The following is a 19005-nucleotide window of genomic DNA, read 5'->3' on the forward strand; positions in this document are numbered from 1 at the left end:
ATGCTTGAGTGGACCCTCCACGCTCCTCTGAGTAACCAGTAAGTTCACTGGCTCACCAGGCTGGACTTGGGTAGACTTCTTACTCTGCTGTTGCACCCTCTGGGGTAATTGACACTTCTGTGAGTCACTGTAACCTCCAGAAAAAGCCCACACTCACTCTGATGTCTCCATTATAAACGTTTTCTTTTAATTTAAGAATACTGATTAACACAGGAAACATTTAATTCATGGGACTGCATGTGGTCACCAGTTACACTGTGACATTGTTAGTGTCCTCAACCACTTATTGGCACTGTTGACGGTTACTGTAAACAAGATCACTTGGTTTGCATGAGTCTGCGATGCTCGGAAGCTGTGGGTTTCTACAGTGAGCTGATATATATGCATACAGAGATAGGGACAGATCTATTAGTACATGGATGTGCACAGTTTTGCATGGTTACTGAGCATCAGTAAAAATTATAAAAAAAACCACCCATTTATAATAAAAAGGGAGCATATGCTAAGACTTGCTAGTACTGGGCCTCGTTTTCTGCACAACTGGCAAGATTGGCTAAAGCTGGTTACTAAACTCTACTGCACTAATGCATGATGGGTGTTCATCCAGACCTTCCGAACAGATGCCCTGATTTGTGGGTTCTGCCCTAGGCAGAAGCCTGCCCACTAGGCTTCCTGTGTTTTCATCAACCTTCTCTAAGTTTCTACAATCTTGAATTTTGTGGAAAATTCTTTTCCTTGGAATTCTTCCAGCTAGCCTCCCGTACTCCCAAAGAGGGCCATCTCAGGAATGCACTGTACCCAAGTCAAGAACTTTTGGATACACACCTTAAATTTTCTTTGTTTGTTTAAAATGGGAAGAACTTCGGGCAAGGGGTGAATTTGGAGATGACTTTCTACAGAGACACTTGTTCTTCTGTCAACATGCCCTGTGGCAAGAAAATGAAATATCAGCTGCTCCCTTCACTAAAGAGGACAACTTCTGCTTCTGTCTTGGAACAAGGACCTGCTGAAGTATCTGCACATAACACTGTGGTTTCCAGGAGGCAGCATGCCTAAACCGACATGATGGATTAGGGTTTGGCCTGCGTTTTCTGGTTTGTTAAAGAAGATCTTGAACCTTGGGATTTCTGGGTGAGGTCTGGCTCCCGGGGAAAGGGCTGAGACTATGCACAGGTGTGGCTCCTGCACATGCACAGGTGTGGCTCCTGCACATGCACAGGTGTGCTTCTGCACATGCACAGGTGTGGCTGCTGCACATGCACAGATGTGGCTGCTGCACATGCACAGGTGTGCTTCTGCACATGCACAGGTATGGCTCCTGCACATGCACAGGTGTGCTTCTGCACATGCACAGGTGTGCTTCTGCACATGCACAGGTGTGGCTCCTGCACATGCACAGGTGTGGCTGCTGCACATGCACAGGTGTGCTTCTGCACATGCACAGGTGTGCTTCTGCACATGCACAGGTGTGGCTCCTGCACATGCACAGGTGTGGCTGCTGCACATGCACAGATGTGGCTGCTGCACATGCTTTTTGCTTTCTTCACTCTTCCTTGCCTTTTCTGCTTGACTAACTCCTATTCATTCTGGAGAATTCTGCTCAAACATCCTTTCCCTGTGAAAGCCAATTGGATTTAGTGTTCAGAAACCCTTGCTGGCACCCTTGCCATTCTGACTTCAACATTAGGGGTCTGTGGTTCCCCAGAGAGTGGGAGCTCCCGGGATCAGGGACTTTGTCTCATTTCGTGTTTGGTGCCTGGTGCCACAAATCCTTCATGACAGTGTGATGAGTGAATAAATAATGGATGTGGGAATAAACATGCTGGGAGGGAGGGGAGAAGGGAGGGAGGGAGGGGGAAGGGAGGGAGGGAGGGGGAAGGGAGGGAGGGAGGGGGCAGACCCTGTCACTGAGGGGAATGACCTTGAACATGGCTACAAAGAGGGGACTGAAGTGACGTGAACTGGTATTTGTGGATCTGCTGTTTGTGTTAAGCATGCCAGGGCCTTTCTTCTTCAAGGCAAGTAAATTGAGGGCCGTGTCCGAGGGAGCATGAAAGCCAGGTCTTTGGATGATTCATCATTAACAGAACAAAAGGGCTGAACTGGAAACCCTGCTGTACTCATCTCCCCAGACAGTCAACGATGGAGGGCACCAGGATGCAAAGAGGCTTCAGGGTAAAACAGCCTCCTGCAGTCTACATGTTAAATAAACACTGCCTCTCTGAAGTGTAAGGCTCAGGCGCCTCTCAGGCCAGGTCAGTTAAGAGAGTCTGGCCTCTGGCTGAGACGCCGGAGCCTGTATGAGTGTTGGCTACTGGCTGTGGCTCTCGGGGGGAGAGGGGCAGATCCAAGAAAACCATCAGGAACCTGCAAGCTGCTTTTCCGTGGGTGTTGTCCTTGTGCCTTTATAATGAACACATTGCCCCTACAGTAGCCCTCTGGGATGGACTAGCCCTGCTCAGGAATGGAGAGAAGTGGGTGGGTGAAAGATGGACTGTGGTGTTCCCAGGGTGAGGGGGCCACAAGCCAGAGGCCCTGGAGCTGGCACGAAGGGGTTCTGCTGCCCGTGTTCCTCAGCGGAGGCTCCAGAGGCGACTTCAGGTCCCATGAGTCTCTGGGACACTCAGGATGTCATCTCCTTTCCATGAGTCAAGCTTGACACAGGGTGGGGAGTGGTGACTAAACTGTCACTGACACAACTCAGAGATCCTCCAGGAGCACGGGCCAGTCAAGGACAGAATTCATAGGCCAGGGACATCACTGGGTACAGGGCTGAGTGGATCTTGGTGTTGAGGATACTGGAAGCCTCTCTACGCCTCCAAACACAGTCATTATCTTCCCACCTTGCATATTCCTGACAGCCATCCAGACCCTCAGAAGTCACGAGTGGGGCATGGAGTAGGGACTTGGGAGTGAGAAGCCACGTGAGTTTTGTTTGTGAGGGACAAGAGGATGCCATTATCTCTGATCCCAAGACTGGGTACTTGAGGTGGGCAGAGACCCACCCACCTCGGAGCAAGTGTAATGCCCTTGAGTGGCTTCTAAGAGACTGGTTGGTCCAGGGTTGGCAGAAATTCGGCCTCATGGCCTTTCCTAAGACAGTGTTCAAGGCTTACACAGAACTTTTGGGCTTTAACCAATGGCCACCGTGAACTCTGAGAGGGGCGTTCCTCAAAGCATGGTCCTCCCACCCGATCCTCCACACGCACTCGCCATTGAGCCTGCCCCACAAATGACCCTTTAGTTTATGCATTCGCCTCTGATAAACTTTGAAGTGAAAATATGAATTAGGCAAACTAATCAAGTTGACACCGCTGGGACAGAGCTTTCTCTGAATGTCGTGGAGATGGCTTCTTTACTTGAAGTCTGCTAAGATACCACTGAAAATGTTGAGGAACAAGTGGGCATGGTGATCCCTGAAGACCAGCGTGGGACGGAAACGTATGGATTTGTCACCGCAGCCCCCCAGTACCACACCTGGAAGAAGAGCAGGAGTGCATTAGGAGCGTACATTTCTAGGGCCACATTTGGGAGGTACGGTGGCTGAATGGTCACTGTCATCCACCCTCGATCACGCTCTCCCAGGCAGGCCCCTCTGACCTCACCTCCACTATCCGTCCCTCCATCCTTGCCCTCCTCCTTCCCTTACCCACCCTCTTCCTTCCTTCACTCCTAATTTTGATTTCTGTTTTTGGTTTTGGTTTTTTTTTTCCCTTGAGACAGGGTCTCACTGTGTAGCCCTGGTGGGGCTAGCACTTGATATACAGGCCAGGCTGGTCCTGAACTCAGAGGCCTGCCTGCCTGCCTGGGATTAAGGTGTGAGCCACTCGGCCCAGCCCTAGCTTTGAATGTCTGCTCTCCTCCTCCTCCTCCTGGGTTGGATGGTAGAGAAATCTCTGGGGTAAGAAAACAGGCTAACGAAGACATTAGAAAAGCACATACAGAGGGGGCCGAGCCATTACAAAGAAGGGAGGACTCCACTGATTCTCACAGGGGGATTTCATTATTCCTCCTGGGAAGACTTGTCTGGGCTGCTCACCGTCTCTGGGACCGTTTTTTCACATTTACAAAAGGAGGCGAAGCCAGCACATGTCTGTAATCACAGCACTTGAGAGGCAGGGGCAGAAGGATTCCAAGTTCTAGGCCTAGACTATACAATGAGGCCCTAACCTCAAACAATAAATAAATAAAACATATCGGCTAGGCTTAGTAGAACAAGCCTGTTACTCTAGCTGCTCAGGTGTTTGTGAGGCAGGACTGCAAGGCCAATGCCAGTCTCAGTTATAAGGGAGGTCAAGGCCAATTTAATGGGACGCCTGTCTCCAAGTTAAACAGGGAATGGGGATGAGGTGGTTCAATAGACAAGGCACTTATGCAAACCAAACAGCCTGCGTTCAATCCCTGGAGCCTACACAAAGGTAGGAGAGACCCGCCCCATGACGTTGTTGTCTGACATCTACATATTCACCATAGCTCATAACACACACCGTACACATGCATACATCACAGATCTGATACATTTTTAAAAGGAGAATGGGGATGGTGTGCAGACTGTGGTGGTAGCTGGGCGAGTGGCACAATACTTGTCAATTGTAATTTGTAAGGCTGTGGTTTAGTCTCTAGTGCTACAACAAATACAAACAAACAGAAAACCAAAACCTGCTAATTGTCCCTGTCCTTTGGGGCTGCTGCAAGGACTTTATAAGAAGGCAGAATAAAGCCTGGAGAGATGGCTCAGCAGTTAAGAGCACTGACTGCTCCTCCAGAGGTCTTGAGTTCAATTGCCAGCAACCACATGGTGGCTCACAACCATCTGTAATGGGATCCGATGCCTTCTTCTGGTTTGCTTGAAGAAAACTACAGTGTACTCACACATAATAAATAAATTAAAGAAGAGAGAAGAAAGGCTTGGGGTTGGACTTCAGAGTTAGGGCTTGCCACAAGGTCCTTGGTTCAGCCCCCCAGAACTAGTGTAGAAAAACACATACACAAAAAGAAACAAAAGATAGAAGAGAAAGGTCGGTCGGTGTGCATGACCCAGAGTGGGTACTCAGATCTCAGTAATATATCCTCCCACTTAAAAAAAAAACTTCAATGGGGTGTGGGGGTGGGTGCTGGAGAGATGGCTCAGAGGTTAAGAGCACCAGCTACTCTCCTAGAGGTCCTGAGTTCAATTCCCATCAATCACATGGTGGCTCACAACCATCTGTAATAGGACCCGATGCTCTCTTCGGGCATGCAGATAGAGCACTCCTATATTATGTATAGATTTATTTATAGAAATCTAAAAACAAAACAAATGAAAACTCTTAACGGTTTCCCATAGCTCTTTAGAAAACTACAGAGCACTGGAATTGTCTCAAGGCCAGAGTGAGGTAGCTTGGTCTGTTCCCTGGTCTGACTCCTTCCCTTTGTCTGTCTGTCCCAACTTATTTCTCCACCTTTCCTAGTGTCATCCTGCCTCAGGATATCACACGCTCCTCCTCTTGTCCAGGTCATCTCCTCCCCAGTCCCCACCTCAGGGCATCACGCACTGTCCTGCTCTTGCCCAGGGTACGGTTCTTTTCCTTACCTAGCCAGTCCTTGCTTATCCCTCACACCTTCAGGAAAACAGCAACATCTCTAGAAAGCCTTCCTAGACATTCAGCAACCTCCCCTACCACCACCCGTACCTCCACTCTCTTTCCTTGTTCCCTGGACTGAGGCAGTGGCTGCTTGCCAAACGCACTGTGTTTGCTATCTGCTTTCCTGATAAACCATGGCATCCTGGAGGAAGGGCTGCTGCTTCAGCGTGCCTGCTTTCACCATTAGTACAGCTTGGCTTCTCAGTGGATGCTGCGACACAAGAGTGGATGGAGAAATCTCTCCTGGGCTGCTGGGGCAGGGCTCAGTGCTAGGGCTTGCTTAGCTTATTTGAGGCCCTGGGTTCAGTGCTCAGCACTGAACAAGCTGGGTGTGGTAGTATATGCCTGTGGATAAGCCTAACACCGGGGAAGTGGAGGCAGCAGGGTCAGAAGTTCAAAGCCATCCTCAATCGGCCACATAGCAGGTTTGAAATGACATGCAGCCTCAAAAATGCGGGGAAAAGAAATATTCAAACAAGAGGAAGGAGGGGAAATGAATCCCACAGTAAGTTTTCTTCTGCCAAGAAAGAAAACTGAGTCTGATTATCCTCTCTACCTCCAGTTCCCCCACCCCGTACCTAGGAAAGCTCAGCACCAGTACCGGAGAGTTAGATGCGGAGAGACGTGATGAAATGATTAAGTTTGGCAACCACTCCCCCGCCCCGTACCTTTGTTCCTGGCAATTAGGATGAGTTTATTCCGTATGGCTTCGTCGGGAGTGTCGAAGGAACAGAAGGTGCCTCGTCCCCTCACCCGGCTGACGAACTGGGGGTACTGGGCCTGCAACGGGAAGACAGACTGAGGTCAAAGTTGGTTACTCGGACACCAGCTGGTGTGGCCACGCCCACATAATTTTATGTGGGCGCTGGGAGTCAGGTCTCAGTCTATGGCCCTTGCTGGCCTAGAACTTGCTATGTGGACCAGACTGTCTCCAACACTTGATGACCTGCTTTTCTCTCTGGAGTGAGACACAGTTCTGGTACATCACTGTTGATGACTCGTAGGAGTAAAGGCGTTTTGGACATCAGATAGCTTAGGTAAAACATATCACTAAAGGTAGCTTTACATAGTCTAATATGAAAAAAAATTAATAAAAAAAAAAAGGGCTGGAGAGATGGCTCAGAGGTTAAGAGCACTGTTTGCTCTTCCAGAAGTCCTGAGTTCAATTCCCAACAACCACATGGTGGCTCACAACCATCTATAATCAGGTCTGGTGCCCTCTTCTGGCCTGCAGACATACATGCAGGCAGAAAGCTGTATGATGTAAACATAGTAAATAAATAAATAAATGAAAAAATTAATTAATACATAGTCTAATTAGATTTTTATCTGGCTTCTAAGTTATTTAAAATGAGCCATGGCATGGTACCACACATCCCTGGACTTGGAAGCAGAGGCAGGAGGATGAGGAATTCAGGGTCATACTTGATACATATTAAGTTCAAGGCCAGCCTGGGCCACATGATACCTTGTTTTCTTTTTTTTTTAATAATAATGATTTATTATTATTATTTAAGATTTATTTATTTTATATATATGAGTATATTGTTGCTGTCTTCAGACACACCAGAAGTGGGCATCAGATCCCATTACAGATGGTTGTGAACCACCATGTGGTTGCTGGGAATTGAACTCAGAACCTCTGGAAGAGCAGTCAGTGCTCTTAACCACTGAGCCATCTCTCCAGCCCCGATACCTTGTTTTCAATATAGTAAAATAAAATTGTGCACATGGCTTGCAACAGATCCCATTGGACAGCACAGAGGAGGGAATTATGGCCATAGAAGCATTATAGGGGAAATCTTCTCAAAGGAAGATTTGAATTTGACGTCAAGAGATAATGAGGGACTAGGAATGGGGCTGAGAGGGAAGAATGGGGCTACCTAGTTTTGTAGCTGCAGAGGCCTCGGAACCTGAAAGCAACATAACTAGCTGTGACCTGCTGGGCAGCAAGGTCAGCATTTCCTCTAGGCTCCACCCAACAGTTACCTAGCAACAGCCAGGGTTCACATATAAAAAGACTCCTCGGGCTTTCCCTGTCCTCATCTCTCTCCCCATTATCTCTCTCTCTCTCTCTCTCTCTCTCTCTCTCTCTCTCTCTCTCTCTCTCTCTCTCTTTCTCTCTCTCTCCATGTTCCCAGATGGCCTCTTCCCTTCCTTCTCTATCCTTTCTCTTTCTGTCCTTCTCCGTCCCCCTTCTTTCTCTGCCTCTTCTCCCTTCCCCAGACCCCCTTTCCCATGTCCCAAATAAACTTCACTTTATACTAGACCCATCATGTGGCTGATCCCTTGGGGGACTGCCTCAGCATGGGCCTGCTAAGGCCCTCCCTCCTTCCTCACCATGCCACCTGGACAGATACCTGGAGGTCCAGCAGCCCGGTCAGTAGGGTCTTCCCGGCATGGGCCACGTTGTTGAGCAGGTCTTCCCGCTTGATGATGTTGATGACCTCAGCCAGCAGCAAGTTCTTGGATGGGTCCCCCAGCCAGGTGTTGAAGATCCGGTAAGGCTAGAATGAGACCAGGAAGAGCTCATACATCAGAGTACCTCACAGGGTCTGCCCCATCCCTAGGCACGACTTTCCTGCCTCTCAGTTTCGATTCTCCCCTCGATTCTGCTCATTCAGACGTGACTCTGCAGGTCTCTCTGTGGGCCCCCACTGCCCAGGAGAGAAACTCCGTTACGTGACAGCCTTTAGCTGAGTGGTTTTTGTTTGCCATTTGAGGAACTCAATGTATGATTCTTGAAGTTTCTAACTGTCCCCTTGCTTCCCCTGCCACAAATACAAAAACAAAAACCTGTATATGTTTTAATAAACAGTGAGAACAGTCCTGGGAGCCTCCCTGTTGTCTCTGCTGGAGATGAGCACTGGAGAGAGAGACAGACATTGTTCCTACAGGCTGCTTGCACTGTGAGGTTTCATGCGGCTCTTCTGAACGTGCCACTGCCTTTGGCACCTCCGGGTTGAACTGGCAGCCTGTCTTGCACTGTGTCCATGAAGAGCTAGAAGCTTCTGGCAATGGCCATCCTGGCCTGTCATTTCTCTGGTTTATGCTAGGGAGACGTCCCCTCCTGACAGTCCTTCCCGTGGTTAAGCCAGTCCTGCTGCTGGCACCTGGGACCCACCCGGGAGCATCCACAGACACTGAACTCTGGAAGCTGCTTCTCAGTCACTGTGCAGGGAACACGATGACACTCAGAACGGCCACTGTACCCCACTGGCATAGCGCTGGGTCGAATCCAGGATCGGGGCTGCTCTTCTCTAGGGTCCATGGGGAAGTGCCGGCTTGCCAGCCCGTATACACTTTGTTCTCTTTGTCACTGGAGGTCTCTTGAGTTTTGGGCTGCCGGTCCCATAGCACCAACTGCAGCTTGCCTGGGCAAGTGCCCTCTCTCACAGTATTGAGATGCTCCGCCTGAAACCAGTGGGCCATGCCTGCCCTGTGTGGTTCCCACAGGAGCTCGTGGAGAAGCCCAGTCAAGTCCTACCTGGTTTTTGGTGAAGGAAGGCGCGTTTCCACAAGAGTCTGTTTACATTTGACCCTCACAGGAGTAAGACACCTCTCATCTATCAGTGCCTATATGGTCTTCCCAGCCACCCAGCCAGAGCTACACCATGCCCTATTGGAAGTTGGTCATGGCCTGGCCTGAACTGATTGTGCTTCCCCCTTGGAGGCACCTAGCTCGATGGGGCTCAGCAAGGTTGTGATCCTGGGACTAGTCAGGGCCAATCAGTACGCTTCAGCTTAGGGAAAGACCCAGTCTCAAAAAAGAAGGTGGACAGCTCCTGAGGGACAACACTGTTCCTCATCCAGGCTGTCCCCAGGTTAAGCAACCTCACACCAAACCCGGCTTCCTTTTTGTATGTGTGTATGCATGTATGCATGTATGCGTGTATGCATGCATGCATGCATGTATGTATGTATATATGTATATATGGGCATGTGTATATTCATGTGGGTATACATACACATTTGTGCACATGTGTGTGGAAGTCAGAGGTCATATAGTTCCCTAACTGCAGTTACACATTATTTAAAAAGGAGGATGTCCTAAGGGATGCAGTTAAATGATTGCATCATTGTTGGGATGTTATAATGCCCATTTAACACACACACACACACACACACACACACACACACACACATTTTTATGCACATAAGACAATTTGTGATGTTTATAGTATATGTATAATTACAGATGGGCGATGTGAGACTCCTGACTCTGTCACTAACAGGCTCAATGGTTAGTGACTTGGAGAGTGCTGGGGTTTGAATAATAAAACTGTCCCCATAGGCACACAAGTTTGAAAATGTAGTCCCCAGCTGCTGGTGGACCTTTAAAGAGTGGACCCTTGCTGGAGGAGGTGGGCACCGGGTACCCACCTTAAGGTTTTATTGTCCAACCCCATTTGCCTTCTGTTTCTTGACTATGGATACAATGTAACTAGTCATCTGCTCCTGTCACCATGCCTCCTGTCAGGCATTATATATTATATCCCTTCAAACTGTAACCGCAAACGAACTCTTCCTTAAGAGGTCCTTGTCAAGGTACTAGGACAGAGCAGTGAGAAAAATAACTATGGCAGAAGCTTACTTACTTCTACATCTGATCTGTCCATAGTAAGCCATTACAAAGACAATACGAGGCTCCTTGATCAGATTGTTGTGTGATTTAGGGGCCATCAGAAATAGACAGGCACAGAGTGTCCACTCTACAGCAATAGCTACTGTCGTTATTATTGCATGTGACACCAAAGGAAACCTCTATGCCACTCGAGAATGCCCCGGGTTCCTCAGGTATGGAAAGGGTCCAGTCATGTGCTCTTGACAAAGCTGGGGACACTCACAGCACTTGGTCGAAACTCCTCCTTGTGGAAGAAGCCCCCAGTCATCATCTTCTTGCTGAACGACATCACGTCGGCTGGGTCATCCAAGCCCCAGTGTTCATGGGCCCAGAACTTGCCTGTACAGCCTCCTCCAGTCTGAACCTCGTCCACCAAGAAGGCACAGCCATGCTGTTCCGAGAGCAGGGGAGGGAGGAACGAACACTCGTAAGTCTCCAGGGACTCCCCAATCCCCATAACCCCTGCAAGCTGGAGCCCAGACGTGCACCTCACCCTCGGATTCTAAACTGTAAGCCAAGCCCATCCCTCAGCTATGCAGAACAAACCAGAACCGTTTAGGTCAGAGCTGCATCTGAACATGCCCTAGACTGTCCAGACGGAACAAAACCAGAACATCTAGCACACTTCATACCAGCTCACAGCTCTCTTGCTTGTGGCTGCAGTCCTGGGCATGATTGGTGTTGGAGAGCATCGTGTGCAAACTTGAAGCTGAGAGGTCACCCCCTCTTGGACAGCTGCCACCGCCTTTGCGTTACCTAGAGCCACTAGTTCATATGTGTGTGCAAACGGGCTCGTGCTCCGCCTTTCTGACCTATGCACAGGCTGGCTTCATGTGTGTGCTATACATACACCTGTTATCATGGGAATATAAACTTCCCCACAGGCTCATGTGCTGAGTGCTGTCTCTTGCCAGGGTGCTACTAGGAAACTCTAGAAAGGAGGATCTAGGGGCTGGAGAGATGGCTCAGCGGTTAAGAGCACTGACTGCTCTTCTAGAGGTCCTAAGTTCAAATCCCAGCCACCACATGGTGGCTCACAACCATCTCTTCTGGTATGTCTGAAGTACAGCTACAGTGTACTCGTATCAGAAAATAAAAAATAATTTTTTAAAAAAAGAAAGGAGGGGGCTGGGGATTTAGCTCAGTGGTAGAGCGCTTACCTAGGAAGCACAAGGCCCTGGGTTCGGTCCCCAGCTCCGAAAAAAAGAACCAAAAAAAAAAAGAAAGGAGGATCCGTCCTGAGGAAGTAGATCACTGGGAGGCAGGTCGCTGGAGGGTTAGAGCATCTCTTGGTCACTTCCTGTCTCATTCTCTGTTTCCTGTCAGCTAGCATGTAATGGTTCTTCTCTGTCACATATCTGCTGCCATGGTAATCTGCCCAAGTACGTGGGGTCAAATGACTATGCACTAAGCCTTCAGAAATAGAGTAAAGTCAATCATTCCTCTGGGGGCTTACTCTGTTGAAGTCAAGTATTTGGTTGCAAGGTTAAAAACCTAGCACTTACAAATGCCCAATCACCAGACTAATGTTGATGCTGACACTGCTCACTTTACACCTGCCGACTATGGACCACAGTGGACTGAAGGGCAAGGCAAGTTCCAGAGAGAGGAGAGAGGCCGAGGCCGTTAGTCTCAGGATCTCTAACTGAACAGTCCCAATGTACTGGTGGGTCTTATGTCAACCTGACACACAGGCTAGAATTATCTGAAAGGAGGGAATCTTATGGATCTGAAAGGAGAAAATGCTTCCATAAGATCTGACTGTTAGCCATTCTCTTAACTAGTGATTAATGGGGGGAGGGCCCAGCCCACTATGGGCGGTGCCTTCCCTACACTGGTGGTACTGGGCTCCATAGGTAATCAGGCTGAGTGAGGCATGAGGAGTAATCCAGGAAGCCGCGCCCTCTGTGTCCTCTACCTCAGCTCCTGTCTCCAGGTTCCTGCTGTTCTGTGTGAGCTCCTGTTCTGGTTTCTTTGAAGGTAAATAGCAATATGGAAGTGTAAGCCAAATAAACCCTTTCCATTCCAACTTCCTTTTTAGTTATGGTGTTTCCTTGTAGCAACAGAAACCCTAAATAAGACACCTGATTAAAACAGTAGTTCGGGGCTGGAGAGATGGCTCAGTGGTTAAGGGCAGCAGTTGCTCTTGCATAGGACCCTGGTTCCATTCCCAGAACCCACATGGCGGCTCACAACTATCTGACTCCAGTTCCAGGGGACCTGATGCCCTCTTCTGGATTCTGCAGACACTGCATGCACACGCTGCACAGACATACATGCAGGCAAAACACCCACATACATGAAATAAAATAAGTAAAATAAATGAAAAACAAAGCAAATATGTAAGAATATGTAAGACTCCAGTAGTCTGGAGGCTGTTTTTTTTTTTTTTCTTTTCTTTTTTTTTTCAGAGCTGGGACTGAACCCAGGGCCTTGCGCTTGCTAGGCAAGCGCTCTACCACTGAGCTAAATCCCCAACCCCCTGGAGGCCGGTTTTGTTTGTTTGTTTCTCACTCTATAATCCAATCTGGTCTTAAACTCTCTACATACCCAGGGTAGCCTTGAACCTGTGGTAACCTTCCTGCCTCAGCCTCTGAATGCCAGGATTATGGATGAGGCATCATGTCCCACAGAATGTTTCTTTCCCTTCAGTACTGAGAATTGAAGGCAGAACCTTGTGCATGCTATACCACAGTGCTTGCCACTGAAATACAACTCCAGCCCCAGACGCTGGTTCAGCAAAATTATTTTAAATAAAAATCACTCATGCCTCCCCATTCAAGCCTGCCCCCGTCCCCAAAAAAATGGAACCCAGAGCGCTGTACAAGCTACCATTGAACTACACTCCGAATACCAATACCAACTTCTCTGACTTCAGTAAAGCCAGGCGGTTTCCACAGGTTTGTAAGTCTTCATGGACCCCCAAGGCAGAAGAGGAGCCAATTTTTTTGCCCCCGGGGAACCGAGAATCCTTGTGGTCCTGCCGGCCTCGTTCCACACACTCTCACCTTCCTGGCTATGTCTCTCAGCTTCCGGAAGAAGTCATCTGATGCGTGGTTGTCTCCACCTTCGGACTGGATGGGCTCCACGATGATCCCAGCCACTGTTCTCTTCTTTTTCCGATATTTCACAATTAGATCCTCCACCTAGGACCCGGAAGGGGGACAGGTTGCTCAGAACAGGAGTAGATTCCACGGCTGACCACTGGGATTGTGTGTGTGTGTCTGTGAACCCCTGGAGATCATATTGAAAGTGTGTCTGTGGCATGTCCCATGACAAGTGTGGGACCTGTTAGGAGCTACGCTGTATACAGGAATGTACTCCTTTCTTACTGGGACGAATATATATGAGTAATTTAGCTTCCTGAAGCCTCCCTTTCTTGATCTGCAAGTGGATACACATATAGCTCAGACTGGCCTCAAATTTGTCATGGAGTACTTGACCTGATGGTGAAATGTGAGTTCAGGGACTGCTTAGACTACAGACTAAGTTCTTGATCAGACAGAGTTACACAGTGAAACCTTTTTTAAATAGCTCTGGCTGTCCTGGAACTCACTATGTAGACCAGGTTGGCTTCAAACTCACAGAGATCCACTTGCCTCTGCCTCCCCAGTGCTGGGACTAAAGCTATGTAACCAATCGTGGACATATACTCTAGATTCTCCCGCCTCTACCTCCAGATTCTGGGGCCACCGTGCCAGGTTTTCTAGGTGGACATGTTGGAATAAGCTGCTGAAAAGGCGGGCAGAGCCACCCCTCTAAGCATGTCACTGCTGTTGCCCTTGCAATGGTATTCTTGCTTGTGTGGGGCTCTTGGGCAGACCAAGATAGAGGCTCATTTGAGAAGCTGTGGCAAGACCTATCTGCATGGAAAGCGGCCCTATCGTGGCTGTGTTGTGGGCTTGGGGACCGTGTGGGCAGAACACGAATGCTGACTGGGGAAGATGGCCCAGGGTGAAGAGACATCCCTGGCTGGGGGATGGTGCACTGAGTCATAAAACACTGAACTAAACACCTGACCCAAGAACTCTGATGTGATGTGATATAAGAAATGTCCTCAACCATTCCCAAATGGTGGTGTTTCTTGAAGTCTTGTTCTGACCCGGGTGTTATCTTATAGATGATGAATATTATCATGATAGGCCATTAATTGTTTAATAGGTGTTTTAAAAAGGCCAAACCCGGGGTTGGGGATTTAGCTCAGCGGTAGAGCGCTTGCCTAGCGAGCACAAGGCCCTGGGTTCGGTCCCCAGCTCCGAAAAAAAAAAAAAAGGCCAAACCCCACACTCAAGTAGTCTTTATGCAAAACTAACACTGCGCTCCAAGGGTTTAGTATGAAGAACAATCTCACTACTACCTTAAAGTACATTAATTTTGTGTTGAGGTCATATTTTGGATATATTAGGTTCAATAAAATGCTGTGTCCTCACTCCTGGACTCCTCTCCCAGAAGTGGAGTGGTTGAGGCACAAGAATTTCTGTGTAGAAAGTCAGCCTTTTTAAAACAGAAAGTTCCAGGACAATTTAGGCTAGAATCCAAGACTCTGTATCTCAAGAAACAAACTAAAGATGCTGTCAAAGTAAATTTCATTGATTTCTATTTACTTATTAAGACAGGGTCTCATATAGTCCAGGATGGCCTTGAATTCACTATGTAGGTGAGAACGTGCTCAAATTTCTGATCCTCCTAAGTGCTGGGATTATGTGCATGTACCACCATATTTGATTTTATGTGGTGCCCAGGACTCTCCTAACCTTGCTCTACCCTAGTCCTCTGTTGACTTTTATTTATTTATTTATTTTCTTTTTTTCGGAGCTGCCGAACCCAGGGCCTTGTGCTTGCTAGGCAAGCGCTCTACCACTGAGCTAAATCCCCAACCCCCTCTGTTGACTTTTAAAGCTGTGGTAACTAAGAAATCTATAGTTACTGATGTGGCCCTGACCCATGGTCTTGTCTCTTCCATTTACTGTTAAATGCTTACCACTCAGCATGCTGCTTAGTCCTGGGAGGTGTTTAATTTACTGATTTATTATTGACTGAAATGGTGAATGCTGAAGACGAAATCTAATAATAATCCGATATAGAAAATACAGTCATTGTTGGTCCAGCCATAAAACTCTTCCTATACTACTCCATTTCCTGTATGAGACAGATTGAAGGGGGCTGTTTCTGGAGAAAGAGCTGTGGAGGCGAATGATTGCAAGCCCTCATTCTTTCTAGACTGACAACCCAGGGAATGGAAAGAAGCTCCAGAACTCAGGGAAAGAGAGCCAACCACAGAACCAGACCATGGAGCCTTTCTCCTACCAGACACCCATATTATCTGAAATAATATCCCTTATTTCAAAGTCACTTAAAGATGTCCCCAAAGAAGTGGTGAGAAATTGGAACCAGAAGTGGGGGATGAACACTAGGTAGTAAAATATTTGTCCTTAAAGAAATGGTAAGAAATTGATACCAGATGTGGGGGATAAATGTTAGGTAGTAAAACAATGCCTCTTGGGGGCTGGAGAGATGGCTCAGCGGTTAAGAGCACTGACTGCCTTTCAGAGGTCCTGAGTTCAATTCCCAGCAACCACATGGTGGCTCACAACCATCTGTAATGGGATCTGATGCCCTCTTCTGGTGTGTCTGAAGACAGCTACAGTGTATTCATATACACACATAAATAAATAAATCTAAAAACCAAACAAACAACCAAAGAACAATGCCTCTCATCTCTTCCCTCACAGGTCTCCAGGGGGAGCACCACCCATTTCCTACATGTGTCATCTTCTGGGCTCAGACTCAGGATACTGAGAGAAACAGAGATAGTGGAAGGACGCTGTGGGGGACCCAGGTTACCTCTTCTAGACAGCGGGCCTCCTCTTGCTGATTGTCCGTCACAAACTCCTCCAGGGGATATTTCAGCCGTGGGAATGGAGCAATGGGCCAGTCAAAGGAAGGGATGTCAATCTTGTGAATTGCTTTGGAGTGTGTGGTCGCTAAGCAACCTGAGCCCAGCAAAACAGAAAAGCAGATACTTGGCTTGAGTCAGTAGCATACAATGTCCTTAAACAGGGTATGATGAGTTTTGCAGCCCTGTGCATGTAGAACCCTTGGATGGTGTGTGTGTGTGTGTGTGTGTGTGTGTGTGTGTGTTTGCATGTGCATAAGCATTTGTTTTATGATTTATTAAAAATTAAACCCTGAGGAGAGATAATGGTTCAAATCCTTGTTCTGTCATTAAATGGCCTTGGAAAGTTTCTCTCATTGCTAAGTCATAATCCACATTTGCACATAGGCATAATTTCTCCCTCTCTGTAGGGAATTGATGTAACTAATTGGGTTACAAGTCTACACACGTCTTCCCTGTAGGAAGGGCAGACGGGGCGTTTTAATATTCTGTACTATTGTTTTTATTTTATCAATGTGTATACACACGTCTGTGTGACTCTATGTCATGTGAGTGTAATGCCTGGGGAGGCCAGGAAAGGACACAGTACCTCCGGGACCTGAGCTTGCGTGTGGTTGTGAGGCACCTGACATGGATGCTGGAGATCAAAACTTAGGTCCCCTGGAGAGTTTCAGGCACTCTCAACCTCTGAGCCATCTTTCTATCCCTTTATATTCTATAGTGAAGAGTATATTTGTGTTCCATATTGTAGAAAGGAATCTACAGGCACGCTTTTTCCAAAACTTTTATATATATATATATATGTGTGTGTGTGTGTGTGTGTGTGTGTGTGTGTGTGTGTGTGTGTGTGTTGCATGTACTGCGTGCTGGAGAAGGTCAATTCCCTGGACCTGGAGTCATGGATGGTGATGAACTGTCATGTGGGTGCTGGGAACCGAATCCAGGTCCTCTGCAAGAGCAACAAGTGCTCTTAACCACTGAGTCCCCAGTTTTAAGGACATCTATCTATCTATCTATCTATCTATCTATCTATCTATCTATCTATCTATCTATCTATCATGTGTCTATCTATTTACATGCATAGATGTGCCAGAGTGTGCATAGAGGGCAATATGGCAACTTACGGGAGTACCATCCGCCGTAGGTTCTGAAGATCAAATTCAAGGCAACAAATTTGGTGCCAGGCGCTTTACCCATTGAGTCATTTCAGTCCCAAGTGTCCACAATGCAATAGCCTGCTGTGTACACTGCTAACAGTTTGTTCTGAGTTAACCTTTGGCCTAGGTGGTGCATTGGGAGGACAGTGAGGCTCAGCAGGCTTGAGAAATATGAATGCTGCTGCACAGGGAGGGATAAGAGTGAGGGGGAGATAAGGAGGTATAAACAAATACGAGCATCTCAAAGAGGAGGCTGACCCCTGATCAGAGGGCGAGGCTGAACTTCAGAATGATTGATACCTCTGTTCTTTTTTTTTTTTTTTTTTTTTTTGGTTCTTTTTTTCGGAGCTGGGGACCGAACCTAGGGCCTTGTGCTTCCTAGGTAAGCGCTCTACCACTGAGCCAAATCCCCAGCCCCAATACCTCTGTTCTTACTCCCTGTAAAACATGCTAGCTAGAGAGAGGTGGGGAGAAGGGGTGTGTGTGCACATGCACACTCATACACACACATATACACACTCATACACACATGCATGTGCGCACACACACACTTTTAACACTGACTTCTAGATACAAGGCAGCTTAAAGATTCAACTTCTGTCCCTGCTCATTAGCATCTGTGGTGATTTGGGACCATACTGCTCTTTCCTTACCCATGGTCCTCCCGTGGAAAGCACCCATGAAGGAGAGGATGCTGTAGTCTGGGCATCCAGGACTCTAGAATGGAAAAAAAGGTAGGTATTAGTCACCATGATGAGCACAGGGGAGTGTGTGTGTGTGTGTGTGTGTGTGTGTGTGTGTGTGTGTGTGTGAGTATGTGGGAGTATGTGTGGGAGTATGTGTATGTTTGTGTGTGTGTGAATGTATGTGTGTATTTGTGAGTGTGTGTGAGTGAGGGTGTGTATGTGTGTGAGTATATGTATGAGTGTGTGAGTGTGTGTATGAGTGTGTGTATGTGTATGTGTGAGTGTGTGTGTATGTGTGTGAGTATATGTGTGAGTGTATGTTTATATGTACATGTGTGTGTGTGAGTGTGTGTATGTATGTGTGAGTGTGTGTGTATATGTGTGTGAGTGTATGTGTGTGTGAGTGTGTGTATGAGTGTGTGTATGTGTATGTGTGAGTGTGTGTGTATGTGCGTGAGTATATGTGTGAGTGTATGTTTATATGTACATGTGTGTGTGTATGAGTGTGTGTATGTATGTGTGAGTGTGTGGGTATATATGTGTGAGTGTATGTGTGTGTGTGTGTGTGTGTGTGTGTGTGTGTGTGTGTGTGTGTGAGTGTGTGTTTCCAGAATTAAACTCAGGCTATGAAGCTTGAACTAAGCACCTTTGTGGAGTCACCTCTCCAGCTCGACACCTACCTGGTTAACCATGCAAGTCTCCAGCTCCTCTTTGGAGAAACCTCTCTGACCTCGTTCTTTACTCTGCCAAAACAGAACAGAGTAGATCAGAGACAGGCTGGGCTATAAGAGGCATCCCTCCCCTCCAAGTGAGACTTAATCCACACAGCTAGAGTATTTCCTAAGAGCTGACTTAATGTTCTCCATCTTGACAAGCCTAAGCAGACACATGACACTAATTGAGCTTGCAATGAAATAATGCAAGTGCTGCTACCTGATGTGTTAATATTTTATCAGCCACACACAGGGTTTGTTTACATGGGACAACTTACAGCGGGAAAAATCGAGACTATACTCCT

The 19005-nt window shown here is 47.6% G+C and overlaps 1 protein-coding gene across 3 annotated transcripts in view; it reads right to left on the minus strand.

Moving 5' to 3' along the window:
• Positions 1 to 166: 166 nt before the first annotated feature.
• Positions 167 to 19005, minus strand: part of Abat (4-aminobutyrate aminotransferase) — a 97429-nt gene continuing 78590 nt past the window's right edge. For 2 of the 3 annotated variants that reach the window (XM_087574612.1, XM_087574613.1), the window contains exons 9-16: positions 18668 to 18730; positions 17955 to 18018; positions 16093 to 16241; positions 13257 to 13394; positions 10472 to 10639; positions 7985 to 8131; positions 6293 to 6404; positions 167 to 3477 (exon numbers count right to left, since the gene is read on the minus strand). In XM_087574612.1, coding sequence (XP_087430738.1) covers positions 3356 to 3477; positions 6293 to 6404; positions 7985 to 8131; positions 10472 to 10639; positions 13257 to 13394; positions 16093 to 16241; positions 17955 to 18018; positions 18668 to 18730 — 963 coding nt within the window. In that variant the 3' untranslated portion in view covers positions 167 to 3355. 3 annotated transcript variants of the gene reach the window in all.

The sequence above is a fragment of the Rattus norvegicus genome, chromosome 10 (genome assembly GCF_021556685.1).
Source record: "Rattus norvegicus strain SHRSP/BbbUtx chromosome 10, alternate assembly SHRSP_T2T, whole genome shotgun sequence".
Classification (NCBI taxonomy): Eukaryota; Metazoa; Chordata; class Mammalia; order Rodentia; family Muridae; genus Rattus; species Rattus norvegicus.